This window comes from Raphanus sativus, chromosome 2 (assembly GCF_000801105.2).
Source record: "Raphanus sativus cultivar WK10039 chromosome 2, ASM80110v3, whole genome shotgun sequence".
Lineage (NCBI taxonomy): Eukaryota > Viridiplantae > Streptophyta > Magnoliopsida > Brassicales > Brassicaceae > Raphanus > Raphanus sativus.
The window spans coordinates 35,364,533-35,380,636 of record NC_079512.1 but is presented as its reverse complement, the minus strand read 5'-3'; the positions used below and the strand labels follow the sequence as shown (position 1 = coordinate 35,380,636).

The window sequence follows — 16,104 nt, the reverse complement described above, 5'->3', positions numbered from 1 at the left end:
GTCCAGCCCACTAATAAACTGGGCTTCTTAATGGGCCGACAAAATATAGTGATATTTAAAATGTTTATTTATTATCTAATGGAGAAACAAAGAGGGCAAACACCGTCACCCGCCCGTCAAAGGCAGAGAGATAGCCACCGTATGTTCCCGAAACTTCCACGAGATTCTCTACTATAGAGAAGAAGACGTCGATAGAGGAAGAAATACCCTTTCTGATTAAATTGAGGAAAAGTGAAGAAACGAAAGAGAGAAGAAGGAGGAAGAGGAGGAGGAGAGATGGGTGTGGATTACTACAAGGTTCTACAGGTTGATAGAAGCGCCAGCGACGATGACCTTAAGAAAGCTTACAGGAAACTCGCTATGAAGTGGCATCCCGACAAGAACCCTACCAACAAAAAAGAGGCTGAGGCTAAGTTCAAACAGATCTCTGAAGCCTATGATGTATGTTTCATCCTTCCCTTTTGTTTTTTGTTAATCTCAGAATAAAAGATTGTATTTTTAATCTATTCGTCCCAAAAGTTTCCGACTTTGATTCCTATTCGTATCTGAAACTGTCGGCGGCGGAGTTGGGATGCAATTTGTCGGCTTTCACGAGCTTTGTTTGCTTATTACACGATTTGATCTTGTGTTGTTGGCTCGTGGGTTTCATAGTTTAAAGTGAAAGATGATAGCTTTATGTCTGGGCTAACTAGATTAGTTAGTGAACTTGCTTTCTCCGTTGTATTTGAAACTCTCTGATGTTCTGTTAAGAACCTCTTAAAGTATGGTTTACTTTGGTTTAGTCTTTCCTTTTATGTGTGGCTTATATTGGTATTGGATATGAGTTTTGTTTAGGTTCTTAGCGATCCTCAGAAGAGAGCTGTATTCGATCAATACGGCGAGGAAGGGTTAAAAGGGAACGTGCCACCTCCCAACGCTGGTGGTGGATCTTCCTACTTCTCAGCAGGAGATGGGCCTTCATCTTTCAGCTTCAACCCGAGAAGCGCTGATGATATATTCGCTGAGTTCTTCGGGTTCTCTACCCCCTTTGGTGGAGGCAGCCCGTTTGGTGGAGGAGGAGGCTCTGGTGGCATCCCGTTTGGTGGAGGAGGAGGCGTTGGTGGCAGTGGAATAGGGCAGAGATTCGCTAGCCGCATCTTTGGTGATGATATGTATGGCAGCTCGTTCGGTGAAGGAGGGGGACACTCTCATCATCATCATCATCATCATCATCATCACGGTGCAGCTAGGAAAGTGGCTCCAATAGAGAACAAGCTTCCTTGTAGCCTTGAAGATCTCTACAAAGGAACCACCAAGAAGATGAAAATCTCCAGGGAGATTGCAGATATCAGCGGGTAAGCAATCAGACTCCCATACCATTTGTTGTGACAAACACCTAACCTAATCTCAGTGTTGTTATCTTATGCTAAAATGCAGCAAAACAACGCAAACAGAAGAGATTCTAACGATCGGAGTGAAACCAGGATGGAAGAAAGGCACAAAGATCACATTCCCTGAGAAAGGCAACGAGCATCCCGGAGTGATTCCAGCTGATCTCGTCTTCATCATCGACGAGAAACCACATCCGGTGTTCACCCGTGACGGCAACGACTTGATCGTCACACAGAAGATCTCGCTAGCCGAAGCCTTAACAGGCTACACCGTCAACATAACTACCCTTGATGGTCGGACGCTTGCAATCCCCATCACAAACGTGATCCATCCTGAGTACGAAGAGGTGGTGCCTAAAGAAGGAATGCCACTTCAGAAAGATCAGACAAAGAAAGGGAACTTGAGGATCAAGTTCAACATCAAGTTTCCAGCTAGGTTGACTGCAGAACAGAAGGCTGGTTTCAAGAAGCTTCTTGGTTGAATGAAAAAATCATTACAGCTTTTGCTTTTTGTCTTGTAATATTTGTGATTCAAGTTGGATTTTTGGTAATAACAGAAAATTTTCAAGTATTCTTTCAAGATTTGATACAAAAAAATGAACATGAAAGTCTCTTTTGTATTTTTAATGGAATTATTATTCTTTGGTTAGTGGAGAGCCAATGCCGTGACGGCGAGTGGGGCACACGAGGAAGAAGCCACCGCAAATAACGCCGATGATGATAGGCAAACTCGTAAGGAGCTCCTTGATATCTTCGGAAGGAACAGGGAATAAACAACGGATCACGTTCTGATCAATCATGGAGATTGCGAAGAAGACGAGCATGGACATGAACGCGTGCACAAAGTCAAGAAACCTGAGCTTATACTTATCCTTCTCTTCCTCCGTTAGAGTGATCGTTCCTTCCATCACGCATAAACCACTCCGAGTTGCCAAGCCGTACCTGACCTGTTGTAAAGAACATTAATCATCAATGTTTTCGAAACGTAACACTTGGGAATATGTGTTACCTTGCCGCGTGGATCTCTGAAGGAGTCGGTGAAGGAAAGGAGGAAGCAAGAGAGGGCGCAGACGAAGACGAGGAAGCAGGTGAGCCAGCGACTGGCGATGGTTGGACACTGACCCTGATGAGATAGGACCGGACACATTATTTGAAAACCCATTACCGAACCGGTCGGGAGCAGATTTGAGAGATGGGCTGTTCCTTTAAATGCTTTCCTCGCCATTTTTTGTACTTTTGACTTGGGCTTTCTTGGTGCCTCGGGCAACGACGCTATCAACAACGGCTGCGTTTCCTCCATAACTTTCTTTTTGATTTAACCAATCACTCTTAAAAATTCAATGATTAGATATGTCTCGTTTTTTTTCTCGATGATACTTCTCTGAAGAGTTTGGACAAGGATTTATGGTTTCGTTTTGTTTCTCTTGTTGTGTCTTCTTCTGTTAAGCTGTTGTTACAGGTTTCAAGGTTAGGATTCTGTTCTTCCAATTTTATGTTTCCGTGGCGTGTCAGTCTTGCCAATAAAAAACTCAAAAACCAAATAGAACTTTAGTAATGAAACAATAAATAGAAGTCCTCGTAACAGAATTTTTTAATTAAAATTGCCGTTATGTAGTCCCTCAAACTCAAATGTTACAGGCCAATAACATTTTATTAAGCTTCAACAGAAAAAATTCTTGCAATTTTTTAGAGACATTTTCAGTGTAATTTTTTTTGGAAAATATTTGGAAGTTCTATTTCAATTTTTATTTTTCTATGCTCAGGACGGTCTCTAATTACCTATTATATTTACACGAAGCAGGTGATTTTTTGAACAAAAAACTCATAAATTTACACCTTGAAAAAATGCAACAATTTTATATAAGAAAAAAAAAATTGTAAGAAAATAGGATTTAGTGGGCCTAAATTATTTGACGCTTAGAAAGCCCAAAATACGCAATAATCGAAGAAAGCCGAAGAAGCCCGTTGGATAAAAGAAGATATTCCAAAATAAAATCCATTTGTATTCCTTTGACGTAATCTGATGATATACATGTAAACTTGTATGTAATACGACGGCATATACGATCATCTAGATTTTTGTTCTTAACAAGATAATTTAGTTACGTATTCTCCAAAGACGTGGCTTAATCCTAATCAGTCTTAACGTATGGTCCATGAGTGACGCATTAAATTGTTCTTTGGAAGAATTTATTCTTCGGCTAAAAGAGGTTATCCGTTGTGAAGTGGACAAGGCGATGCACCACCCTTCACTTTTGTGTTAGTAAAACTAACATAAAACGAGAACTTCAGTGACATCTATTTCATATATCTATACATATTAAACATGTAGACAATATGAATATAAAACTTTATAACGAGATAAAAAATCACGTAATTACATAACTTTTACAATGTCTTTTTCATGTTCGGTCATATATACATAAGGCTTCAGAATAACAGAGAACAAAAGTCCAAAACACTAAAAAGCAAAGTGCACGGGGGAGACGTAAAGGGAATGCAAACAAAGGTATGATCATGGTGACAGGACCAAGAAGACTTAAACGTTATTGGATTAAGGTATCAGTGGTATGGACCATCATCGAGGTAATTGTAGAGTTGCAAACTCGTGATATTTGCGATAAAGCTGATTAAAGAAGACAAGATCTATCCCCCTTAAATCTCGTCCTTTCAAATCAAAATGACTGTTACTTTACCTAATGAAATGATAGCAATCTAACAAAAAAAAATCCACTGTTAGATCATGTTCTTCCGACCAACCATATTTGACCTTTTCTACATACACATGCCTTTACAAACGCGTGTGAAGCCTCTACAAATAAAAGATGCTCAATCACGTTCTCATTTCAACCTAGGGTTGGGGGACATAGGGGTTTAGGTTTAAGGTTTTTAAGAAAGTTTATAGATAGATAAAAAATAATAGGATCTAATATGGATTATCAATCTAATAATCGATGGTGCCCATTATTTATTACAAAAAAGGTGATGAAGAAGTTTCTATCAAGACTCTCAAAAGTCAAGAAATCCAGCATTACATGGCCTACGTATCTCCATCATGTTGACCATCTAGTCTTTGAGTTGACTTGGATAGTGACCAAAATTTCTCTTTTTTCATGTGAATAATTTACTACTCAATTCTTATTTACTTATCAATAAAATCAACAACATAGCTATTTAAATTTGGGGTATTAAAGTACTAATTTTATCACTTCCGAGTTTTGTGATGAATTATAGGTAAATATTGCGGTAGATTTCACATGGATGCACATAATAGCTGACTGTTTGATACACAATTTTTGGAAAACATGTCTCACACTGTCACACATGTCTTGTCACAGTGTTTGCTTCCCTCTTTGCTTCTACAATCCTGAACCTTTAAAACTCATGATTTCGTTTTATTCACAAGTCATAAGCATGAGAGAAAAATAAAACAATCTTTCTCTAGTAAAAATGCTTTATTGTCTTATTCTCCTCCTCCTCCTATGCCTCTCTTCCACGTATCTATGTCTCTCACTAAACCACGATGCCACCATCCTCCGGCAAGCTAAACTCGGCTTATCTGACCCGGCCCAGTCACTATCTTCGTGGTCCGAAAACGACGTCACTCCCTGCAACTGGCGCGGCATCACCTGCGACGCCACGTCATCAGTCCTCTCCGTTGATCTCTCCAGCTTCATGCTCCTCGGTCCTTTCCCCTCCGTCCTCTGCCGTCTTCCTTCTCTCTCTTTCCTCTCTCTCTACAACAACTCCATCAACGGTTCTCTCTCCGGAGACGAGTTCACATCGTGTCGGAACCTCAGCTACCTCGATCTGTCGGAGAATCTACTGGTCGGGTCCATCCCGGAGTCACTCCCTTTCAACCTGCCGAACCTCCGCCGCTTCGAAATCTCCGGGAACAACTTATCAGACGCGATTCCGGCGAGCTTCGGAGAGTTCCGCAAGCTCGAGTCGTTAAACCTCGCCGGGAATCTCCTCTCCGGCACCATCCCCGCCTCTCTCGGCAACGCGTCCACTCTGAGAGAGCTCAGACTCGCTTACAACCCGTTCACTCCGAGTCGAATCCCGAGTCAGCTCGGCAACCTAACCGAGCTTCGCGTTCTCTGGCTCGCCGGCTGCAACCTCGTCGGACCGGTGCCTGAGGCTCTCTCCGGTTTGACTCGGTTGGTTAGTTTGGATTTGACGACGAACCAACTAACCGGTTCTATCCCGAGCTGGATCACGGAGCTGAAAAGCATCGAGCAGATCGAGATATTCAACAACTCGTTCTCAGGGGAGTTACCGGAGGCGATGGGTAACATGACGATGCTGAAGAGCTTCGACGCGTCCACGAACAAGCTGACAGGGAAGATCCCCGACGGCTTGGCTGGGTTAATAAGCCTCGAGTCGCTGAACCTCTTCGAGAACATGCTCGAAGGACCCTTGCCGGAGAGCATAACTCGCTCCAAAGCGTTGACGGAACTCAAGCTGTTCAACAACAAACTCACCGGAGAGATACCGAGTCAACTCGGCGCGAACTCCCCTTTACAGTACGTGGATTTTTCGTATAACCGGTTTTCCGGCGAGATACCGGCGAACTTATGCGGTGGAGGGAAGCTAGAGTATCTCATGCTTATAGGGAACTCTTTTTCCGGTGAAATACCGAGGAATCTTGGCAAGTGCAGGAGCTTGACACGTGTCAGATTAAATAATAACAAGCTTTCCGGTCACGTTCCGGAAGAGTTCTGGGGGTTGCCTCGCTTGTCGCTGCTCGAACTCTCGGAGAACTCGTTCACCGGAACAGTCTCTGTTGCCATCGTCGGTGCAAAGAATCTATCAAACCTGAGAATCTCGAAGAATCAGTTCTCAGGTTCGATTCCCGGCGAAATCGGATCGCTTAACGGACTGATCGAGATCGCCGGAGATGAAAACAACTTCTCCGGCGAGGTTCCTAGTACTTTGGTGAAGCTTAAGCAACTGAGCAGGCTCGATCTCAGCTCTAATCAGCTCTCCGGCGAGATTCCACGTGGGATTCGCGGTTGGAAGAATCTGAACGAGCTCGATTTGGGTAATAACCATCTCTCCGGCGAAGTCCCTAGAGAACTCGGAGAGTTGCGTGTTCTTAACTACCTTGATCTCTCTAACAATCAATTTTCCGGTGAAGTTCCAACGGAGCTCCAGAATCTGAAGCTAAACGTTATAAACCTATCGTACAATCATCTGTCCGGGAGGGTTCCTCCTCTCTACGCTAACAAAAACTACGCGTCCAGCTTTCTCGGGAATCCTGACTTGTGCATCGATAGTCTTTGTCGGAAGATCAGACGGTCTAACAACATGGGTTATGTCTGGATTCTCCTGTCGATTTTCGTACTCGCCTGTCTGGTTTTTGTTGTTGGGGTTGTTATGTTTATCGCCAACTGCAAGAAGATGAGAGCCACCAAGAGGGATAGATTCTCCGCGTCCAAGTGGAGAAGCTTCCACAAGCTTCGGTTCAGCGAGCATGAGATCGTTGATTGTCTCGACGAACGAAACGTTGTCGGTTCCGGTTCCTCGGGTAAAGTCTACAGAGCGGAGCTTAGTGGTGGAGAAGTCGTAGCGGTGAAGAAACTCAACAAAACGGCTAAAGGAGTTGAAGACGATTCGTTGAATAGAGACGTTTTCGCTGCGGAGGTGGAAACGCTCGGAACGATTAGGCATAAGAGTATCGTGCGTTTGTGGTGTTGCTGCAGCTCCGGGGATTGTAAGTTGTTGGTATACGAGTACATGCCTAATGGGAGCTTAGCCGATGCGTTGCACAGCCACCGCAAAGGTGGAGTGTTGTTGGGTTGGCCTGAACGGATGAGGATCGCTTTAGACGCAGCCGAGGGATTGTCCTACTTGCACCACGATTGTGTTCCTCCGATCGTGCACCGTGACGTGAAGTCTAGTAACATATTGCTAGATGGAGATTATGGAGCCAAAGTAGCTGACTTTGGCATCGCGAAAGTCGGTCAAATAAGCGGTTCTAAATCGCCGGAAGCTATGTCTGGAATCGCTGGTTCTTGTGGTTACATTGCACCAGGTATAATATAACCAAATAAAATGATAATGCTTCAAATGTTATTAGTAACGTTTTCTAATGTTTTCGCAGAATACGTATATACACTTAGGGTGAATGAAAAGAGTGATATCTACAGTTTTGGTATCGTGCTTTTAGAGTTGGTAACGGGGAAGGAACCAACAGATCCAGAACTTGGAGATAAAGATATGGTGAAGTGGGTGTGTACTACGCTTGACCAATGCGGTTTAGAAACGGTGATCGATCCCAAACTTGATCTGGGGTTCGAAGAAGAGATTAGCAAAGTCATTCACATTGGTCTTCTATGTACGAGTCCTCTCCCTCTAAACCGACCTTCCATGAGAAAAGTTGTGATCATGCTTCAAGAAGTCTCTGGTGCTGTTTCTAGTAGCGGTCAAAATGAGTCTAAACGCTCAAAGAGCAGTGGGAAACTGTCGCCTTACTACGTGGAAGAGGTAAACAGCGTTTGAGTGCTCAAAAATGGGCCAATATTGTTTGGGTTGGGCGAGAAATAGTGGTTTGGTTTGTGCTAAGTTAGGTGAATTGTAAGAACTAAGAAGTCAGAAACTGAAAAGTGGAGCTTTCTGATTAGGTAATAGCTCTTAATGTTAAAAAGTTTGGATAATATTTTGAATCAATGCACTGATTGTAACATCTGATGGTTGGTCCACACTATAGCCAACCTTCATTTAGTAAAACTCGGCCCGTTACCACACTAATCTGTAAACGAATTTGCATTCTCATAGTGTACTTATAAAAGTATATATATTTCAAAATTATGTCTTATATTAGGTTATGGAATTGTATGTATTGTTTAAGGATAGCTCTGAATATATATACAGAGTGTCAAGGTTATAAGCATAGCTCTGAATATATACAGAGTGTCGAGGGTACAGGTGTGGAAGTAAAAATATATACGACATTAAGAGGAGAATAAGAACATTAGTGACTGATATGGCTTCTATATCTAATATCATACACCAGAAGTTAGACAGTTATAAGTAATAAAAGTGAATTCACAGTTAATTTATATAGTGGTGGTGGTGGATGCGAATAACAAAGTTATGTTTGTATTTTTACCAAATAGCCAAAACATTGACCATGTTAGTTTCTGCAACTGTTTTCCCTTTGTTTATGTTGTTCTTCTCTTTTGTTTATCTTTTATGCTCTCTCTTCCTCTGTTTCCCTTTGTAATAAGTTGTTCAACAACAACATTGTAAACTTCTTTCAGAAAATGGTAAGCTTAACATGCTACCAAAAAAAAACATTGACCATGTTATTCAATTTCTTAAATGACAAATTTCTACGCATGAAAACAACAAGCAAACATTTAAGCAAAAAAAAAACAGCAAGCAAACAAAAGTTTTCCCAACAGAAACACATAACTATATAAGTGTAATTTTTTTTCTTAGTTTGCTAACATTTGTTGTAACATGTCTTCAATATTAGCGGGAGAGGGGGAAAATTAGACGACAAAAAGAAAAGAAAAGAAAAGGTCGAGGTTCCTTGTTATGCATGAAAAAAGCCTACGTTAATAAATAGAATAATGACTCACTTTTTAACTTTCTTTTTCTTTCTATTTTTAAAGTTTTAGCTTCTTATTTTTATTTTATCTTACAACAAATTAAATTCCAATTGCAGTAATTGGAGGTGATTGGTTGGGTTGTAGGAAGTGATTTTAGCTTTAATTTTTGTCTACAACCCTAAATATCACCAATCATGCTTTATATTAATTTTTACAGCTACAACCAAAAAAGTAAAACTACAGCAAAAAAAATAAAAAATGGCTTTAAAAGCCTTGTTTTCTAAAGCTCAATCTTTTTAGCTGTAGTAAATTTTATTTACAGACTAAAGTCTAAAATAATTTTTTTACAGTTACAGGCTTACAGCTCAACCAATCACCCACAATATTGCTTTTCATAATTTTGAAATTTATAGATGTTTAAAAAAAGTTAAAAATAATTATAATACATCTACGCATGTATATCAATTTTTTATAATCATAGATTTCAAATAGTTGAAACTTGAAACTAACTATTTATAAAAAGGGAAAAAATGAAACTGGCTATAAATATTCTATCTCTGCACGACCTACAATTATATTAAAAATTTATACTAGACACGTACAATATCATCAAAATCAAAAATCAACATTCTAATGTTTTTAATTTGTTAAAAGTAATTCTTGCGTAGTATACTATCTCAGTAAGTAGATGTTATATTATACAGATAGAGATGTTGAGAAAAGTATATATATATATACAGATCTGTAAATTATAAGTATAAGCTGATGCAATAATATCTTTGCATACACTCTAGGTTGACATTGGACCTTAACTTCTTTTTCTTAGTTTTGTTTCTACCATATCACGTCTGAGCTCTCACAGACCATCAGCAACACCTTGCCCCAAAGACACTCCATCTCATATTCATTTTTAGATTCTAATCATTCTGTACATGTATCACTAAATTAGCAGATTAATAAATTGATTAATTGCAGATTTTGTAGTTTTTCATGATACATTATATATATAGCGCATACAAAATACGACCAGATAAACGTATTTTGGGTCATAACTTAAGAATGTTCTTATCAAAACCGGAAGCTTACAAGGTTTCAAAAAAAAACGGAAGCTTACACATCGTTTTGTTTTTCTTTTGTTTTCATATATTTTTTGTTCGACCAGTCTTTGTCCATTTCTCTCTCACACACCATACATGCCATGTAGAAGCCAAACCAAACTTAAAACCCAAGCAATGTTTTCTTCTTTTTCTTACGATAATCCATTATTAATAAACATATTATTCAGAATACCATTATATCAAAACAAAAACAATGTAATGTTCATTCTATTAAGTGCTTTTACTCCAAAGTATGTATATGCATATATACTTGTAACAAGAAAAGTTCCAATATCTTATCAGTGTTAGATAAATGTAAAACTAAAGATTCAAGAGTTTCGTAGTTAAATGTACTTACACTTTACTTTCAATTGTAGGTGTACCTCTCCCTATCATTGTTACTTAGCATGTATGTTTCCTTGTTTAGAATACTTTTTAAGTCGTAAAAGAATATTTTCTTACTATATAGCATACAAGTACATTCGTATACATTATAAATGAAATTTAATAATAGACCTATCTTATCTTTCTCTCTCATGGATAGTACAAAGTTAAAATCAAGGGCAAAAAAAAGAGCAATTAACTCAGCTTAAAAAGTGATGAACAAGAACTCAATTCCTTCCTCTTTCTCAAGATAACCTCAAAGAGTTCTACTTAGGACACATATGCTTTAGCTATCTTTAACCCTTTTCCCCTTCTCTCTATCTCTCTCTCTCACGCCTTTGTTTATTCTAATGAAGTTGTGAGAAGTGTGGATGAAGAGAAGAGAAGAGAGGTAATGCACAAGAGGAAACTAAGATACACAAGACAACATGACTTGGTGCAATGACCGTAGCGATGTTCAGACAGTTGAAAGAATCATTCCCTCCCCAACAGCGGCTGACTCTCCTGCAGCCTCATTTCCAGTCTCTTGTCACAAAACGTGTCCTTCTTGTGGCCATAAATTCAAGTTTCATGAACAGGTTCGTATTTCTCTATAGCTGTAGCTTCTATAGATTTGGAAACTATTCGATGATTGATTAAAATATGATGGGTCTAGGCGGGGATCCATGACTTGCCGGGACTGCCTGCCGGAGTGAAGTTCGATCCGACGGATCAAGAGGTACTGGAGCATCTTGAAGGAAAGGTAAGGGACGACGCAAGAAAGCTTCATCCTCTCATCGATGAGTTTATCCGTACCATCGAAGGTGAAAACGGCATTTGTTATACCCATCCTGAGAAATTGCCAGGTGATTCTATGTTGTTTCTTTTTCAAATTACAATCCTGTCGGAATATTAAGTTTGTTTTTTTTGTCTTAATATGGTCCAAACTACCCGACATAAAAGAAGAACAAATCATTTATAATTAATATGATTTTTTGTGTTTAAAAAAATATATTTTTTAAATTGATTATAGATCTACTTTTTAAAACGATAAAATTCGTACATTTAGCGAATTTTACACCCTCTTAATAGATTATATTTATTTTCAAGCCATGTTTTTTTTAAAGAAATTTTCAAGCATGTAATATCTTCTTATCATATTGGTTTGACAATCCATTTTCGTCATTGATTTCCTATAGTTAAATAGATTTTTTACAACTAAAAAAAGGAAGAACTATATCATACTGTTTTGATTTTCTAATCCAATTGATTAGTTACAACGTCATTCTTATCTTTTTCGTCAACCAGTGTGACACCTAATTAAATTACGTCTAAAAATGCTAATTAATTAGTAATAATTCGACAATAATTAATGTTCACATAGGTGTGAGCAAGGACGGGACGGTCCGTCATTTCTTCCACCGACCGTCGAAGGCATACACGACCGGAACAAGAAAGCGACGTAAAGTCCACACTGACTCGGAAGTCGGTGGCGAGACAAGGTGGCACAAGACCGGGAAAACAAGGCCTGTTCTCACCGGAGGAAGAGTGAGAGGGTACAAGAAAATCCTAGTGCTCTACACGAACTACGGCAAACAAAAGAAACCGGAGAAGACTAATTGGGTTATGCATCAGTATCATCTTGGCACCAACGAGGAAGAGAGAGAAGGCGAGCTGGTCGTCTCCAAAGTATTCTACCAGACTCAACCACGCCAATGCGGTGGCTCGGTTGCTGCAGTAGCTACTGCAAAGGAGCGGCCTTACCTCCATGGTCACGGCCATCAACTTGGTGGTGGTGGTGGTGGTGGTCGCCACCTTCATTACCATCTTCATAACGTTAAAGGCAGTGGTGGTGGAGGATCAGATGGAGCTAGTGAGTATTATAACAATATTCCTGCGATCATCTCGTTTAATCAAACCGGGATACAGAACCACTTGGTTCATGGCTCTCAACCTTTTATCCCTTAAAAATAAATTTTATGTGGATGGATTGGTCACCAAATAAGAGAAGGTAAAGCATTATATATATACTATAGTAACAACACACATAAACACAATGAAAATAATTTAAATTTACAGTGCAATCTTGTCTATGTAACTTTTTGTCATTATATTTTCATTTTTCATTATATTGCTTTGTATACGATATTAATTCCTTGGACTGATCATGGAAAAAAAGTACAAAGATCTCCCTTTGTCTCTTGGTACATTAATTCATTGAGATATTTTATCGGCAACCTTTAATGCAAAGACAGTTTCTTTTTCCTTTCCTTTTTTTGATGGACGAAGGCTTATATCATGAGATCCAAAAGAACAACTTAAAACGTATTAAACAATCCAAAGATCTCAGCTTTTGTTTACTGACACAAACCACAACACGTTTGTTTACTTAAGAAGCCTCTCTCTAGTTCTTTGGATCCACATCCAAATTCATCTTCTGTAGGTTAAGCAAAAGATCGTCAGAGCTCAGGTACACCTTGTTGGCCGAGTGAGCTATGGTCTGAGCAATCTCTCTTGCCGCCTCGATCTTCCTGAGCGTTATGAACGCTTGGTTGTTTGCGATTGCTTGACCTATGAGCTGAGCACTCTTGGCTTCTCCCTACACAAGGGCATTATAGAACAATTTGTTACACAACAACACTATCAAAAACTCAAAACCTAAAAAGGTAAATGGAAAATGTATAAATGTTGTCTATTTACCTGAGCGCGGATAACTGCACTCCTTTTGTCTTGTTCGGCCTTCTCAACGATGAACTTAGCCCTCTCAGCCTCTTGAGCAGCCACCTGCTTTGCTTCAATGGCAGCTGTGAACTCCTTCCCAAAAGTCAAGGTAGTGATGGAGACATCGTCAAGCGCGATGTTGAAGTTTGTTGCACGTTGTGTCAGAATCTTCCTGATCTCCCTACTGACCGCCTGAGAGAGGAGTCGCATGATTAAAACTTGTATCGATATAACTTAAGAAGTGGAATATTTACAAGAGGCAAAGTATATACCATACCTCTCTCTGAGTGATAAGCTGGCTTGCATTGTACTGAGCAACAACAGCTTTCAAAGTCTCGTGGATTATAGAAGGCAGAACTCTCTCGCTGTAGTTCTCTCCAAGTGTTCTGTAGATCTCAGGTAACTGGTCTGCCATGGGACGCGTGAGAACCCTGAGCCCAATTTTCACCTGAAAGTCGCAAACGCACAGAGCTTATGAAGTTGTTTTGTCGACATTAATGCTAAAGAAATTCAAACTTGTTGAAGTTAAAGCAGAGTACCATCTGGAGATCACGGCTTCCGGAAGTACTCTCAACAAGGTAAGGTCGTGCACGAACGTCGTAGATGACAGGCCTTTCGAACCAAGGCACCATAAGGTGTGTACCCTCAGGGTAAACCTGCGTAAATAACAAGATTACTTCTTACTAACTGCATACTTGTGATTGCTAAGCTCAGTGAGAAGAACTACGAAACAACAAATGATAATATCAGAGGTAACAAATCAACCTAAATAATGTCACACAAACCGATCCGCTAGGAACATTGAGTTGAAGAAGAGAACATTAACTAACCTTATCTTTAACACCGACTAAACGGTTGAACATGATGGCTCGATGACCTCCGTCGACATTGTAGAGACTGTGTGTGGCACCGTAGAGACCAAGCCCACCGATAATCCCAATCTTAAGCAACGCTGATACTGCACCACCTCCTGGCACCTTCGGCACTTTCACGTTGTTCAAATTCATCTTTTATTCTTTCTACAACAATCCTCCACCAATATGAAATTTTTTTTAAAAAAAACCTTCAAGGTGTGTCGGAACAGATTAACAAACAAACACTAAAATTTGTCAGACACAGATCTACTAACTCTTTGCAAATGCAAAAATAGTTGTAAAGTAACAGAATAAATTCATAACAAGATTGCAAATTTAAGCAAGACCCATCTCAGAATCCCCAAAGTTTCTATTTTAAAACAGCATCTTTGGCAAAATAGCTACGACTAGTTTGGTAAAATTCGAGCAGAAAACTCTAACCCACCTAAAGAATTTTACTTGTTCATTAGGAATTTTGATAAGAACTTCGACCGACACAGACCCATTTCGGAGTAGACATAAAGGACAAAGGAGACGCGCGTACCTCGAAACTTTGCTTATGTCGCGGAGAACGGGAGAAGAGAGGGGAAGATGGTGAGAAAAGGGGGTTTAGGGTTTAAAGCTGAAAGCTTTCTATTCGAGAGTAGGAAAGAACTTTGGGCCCACGTTATAGCTTAAAGCCCAATGATCCCACGGATTAAAAGCCCAATCGATAACTCTAATAGTTACATAGGTCCACGTATTAGTACATGTAACAAAACAAGAGATTATAAAAATTTCTCATGATGAACAGTTGTTCAAGGATCTAAATTGGGAATTCGGCCAAACAAAACCTCAACTTTGCACGAATTGCCAAAACAAACATGAACTTTTGGACTGGCCAAAAAAACACTAAACTTTCAAATTAATTAACAATGTTTTCGTTGACTTGCCAATTTAGCACGCCGTCAGTTAACTTAACATAAGTCGTTTATTGTTGGCGTTAAAATAAAACGACGTCGTTTTATATGATTTGAAAAATAAAAACAAGTAGCCCGCTGGATTCGAACACAGGTTGGATAGGACATATGACAAGGTGTTTTACCACTGGGCTAGTGGTACTTTCAATGTACTTACTAACATATTTAATGTTATTTGGTACTCATTGAATATAATTTATTTTTCTAAAAACTTTAAAATATCTTCAAAATTTCAAAAAATTGAAAAAAGAAATATTTTTATAAAATTAATTTTGATATTAAAATGAAAAAAAAAATTCCTAAAAAAATAAAATCTTTAAAATTCAATATCTAGCTTAAAAATCGAAATTTAAGAAAAAATAAAATTTTATTTTATAAAAGAATATTAAATTTCGATTTTTAAGCTGGATATTGAATTTTTTAATTTTTATTTTTTTTTTAAGAAAAAAGAAATTATTTTTTCATTTTAATTTCAAAATTAATTTTATAAAAATATTCCTTTTTCAATTTTAAAAATTTAAAGATATTTTTAGGTTTTTAGAAAAAAAATTATATTCAATAAGTACCAAATAAAATTAAATATGTTACTAAGTACATTGAAAGTGCCACTAGTCCAGTGGTAAAATATCTTGTCATATGTCCTACCCAACTTTGTTAAGTTAACTGACGGCGTGCTAAATTGACAAGTCAATGAAAGTTTAGTGTTTTTTGGTCAGCTCAAAAATTCAGATTTGTTTTCGCAATTCGTGCAAAATTGAGGTTTTGTTAGGCCGAATTCCCGATCTAAATTACACTTCTTCTGATAGACCTTCCTTGGGATCAAATGATCAATTCTATTCCTTTTGGATGAGTTATAATTGAGAATGGGTTGTGGTTATGACAAGGGCATGGACACATGTCATCATGGCTAAACATGCAACCCAACAGTTGGCGACTCAAGTCGCAGAAGATAAAACGGACCAAACCCCTCCGGATGTCGCCGCGTCTATCAAGTGTCACCTTTTTGTCTCTTTTCCTTTTGAATTGGTAACTTTTTTTTTTGGAAACAAGTTTTGGTTGTATCTCCTAAACTGTTCGATTGCAGCGCTAGATATTTTAATCCTCGACACTAGTGATGTAATTTGATTTGTTAATTGTCAAAAAAGTAGATTCCCATATGACCATATCTCGTTTTACTCAAC

The 16,104-nt window shown here is 38.9% G+C and overlaps 5 protein-coding genes across 6 annotated transcripts; 3 read left to right on the top strand and 2 right to left on the bottom strand.

Moving 5' to 3' along the window:
* Positions 1–79: 79 nt before the first annotated feature.
* On the top strand, positions 80–2,019 carry LOC108816912 (uncharacterized). The gene is made up of 3 exons (XM_018589475.2): positions 80–441; positions 835–1,334; positions 1,417–2,019. Exons 1-3 carry the CDS (start codon positions 277–279, stop codon positions 1,850–1,852), a joined length of 1,101 nt encoding a protein of 366 aa, XP_018444977.2. The 5' UTR covers positions 80–276; the 3' UTR covers positions 1,853–2,019.
* Positions 1,884–2,869, bottom strand: LOC108816920 (protein DMP7-like). The gene is made up of 2 exons (XM_018589486.2): positions 2,380–2,869; positions 1,884–2,317 (listed from the first exon to the last, which is right to left on the bottom strand). Exons 1-2 carry the CDS (start codon positions 2,668–2,670, stop codon positions 2,006–2,008), a joined length of 603 nt encoding a protein of 200 aa, XP_018444988.2. The 5' UTR covers positions 2,671–2,869; the 3' UTR covers positions 1,884–2,005.
* A 1,890-nt stretch (positions 2,870–4,759) lies between these two features.
* LOC108842685 (receptor-like protein kinase 5) lies at positions 4,760–8,119 on the top strand. Its single transcript, XM_018615669.2, has 2 exons — positions 4,760–7,407; positions 7,477–8,119. Exons 1-2 carry the CDS (start codon positions 4,821–4,823, stop codon positions 7,872–7,874), a joined length of 2,985 nt encoding a protein of 994 aa, XP_018471171.2. The 5' UTR covers positions 4,760–4,820; the 3' UTR covers positions 7,875–8,119.
* Positions 8,120–10,570: 2,451 nt separating this feature from the next.
* On the top strand, positions 10,571–12,465 carry LOC130508116 (NAC domain-containing protein 73). The gene is made up of 3 exons (XM_057003367.1): positions 10,571–10,988; positions 11,066–11,255; positions 11,774–12,465. Exons 1-3 carry the CDS (start codon positions 10,839–10,841, stop codon positions 12,355–12,357), a joined length of 924 nt encoding a protein of 307 aa, XP_056859347.1. The 5' UTR covers positions 10,571–10,838; the 3' UTR covers positions 12,358–12,465.
* A 223-nt stretch (positions 12,466–12,688) lies between these two features.
* LOC130494285 (prohibitin-1, mitochondrial) lies at positions 12,689–14,551 on the bottom strand. 2 transcript variants are annotated; one of them, XM_057003369.1, is made up of 6 exons: positions 14,509–14,551; positions 13,941–14,129; positions 13,650–13,766; positions 13,388–13,558; positions 13,090–13,302; positions 12,689–12,988 (listed from the first exon to the last, which is right to left on the bottom strand). In XM_057003369.1, the coding sequence occupies exons 2-6, from the start codon at positions 14,115–14,117 to the stop codon at positions 12,794–12,796; spliced, it is 873 nt and encodes a 290-aa protein (XP_056859349.1). In that variant the 5' UTR covers positions 14,118–14,129; positions 14,509–14,551; the 3' UTR covers positions 12,689–12,793. The 2 variants fall into 2 exon arrangements, with proteins under 2 accessions (XP_056859349.1, XP_056859348.1); XM_057003368.1 differs by lacking the exon at positions 14,509–14,551 and having other exon boundaries at positions 13,941–14,173.
* Between the last annotated feature and the right edge of the window lie 1,553 nt (positions 14,552–16,104).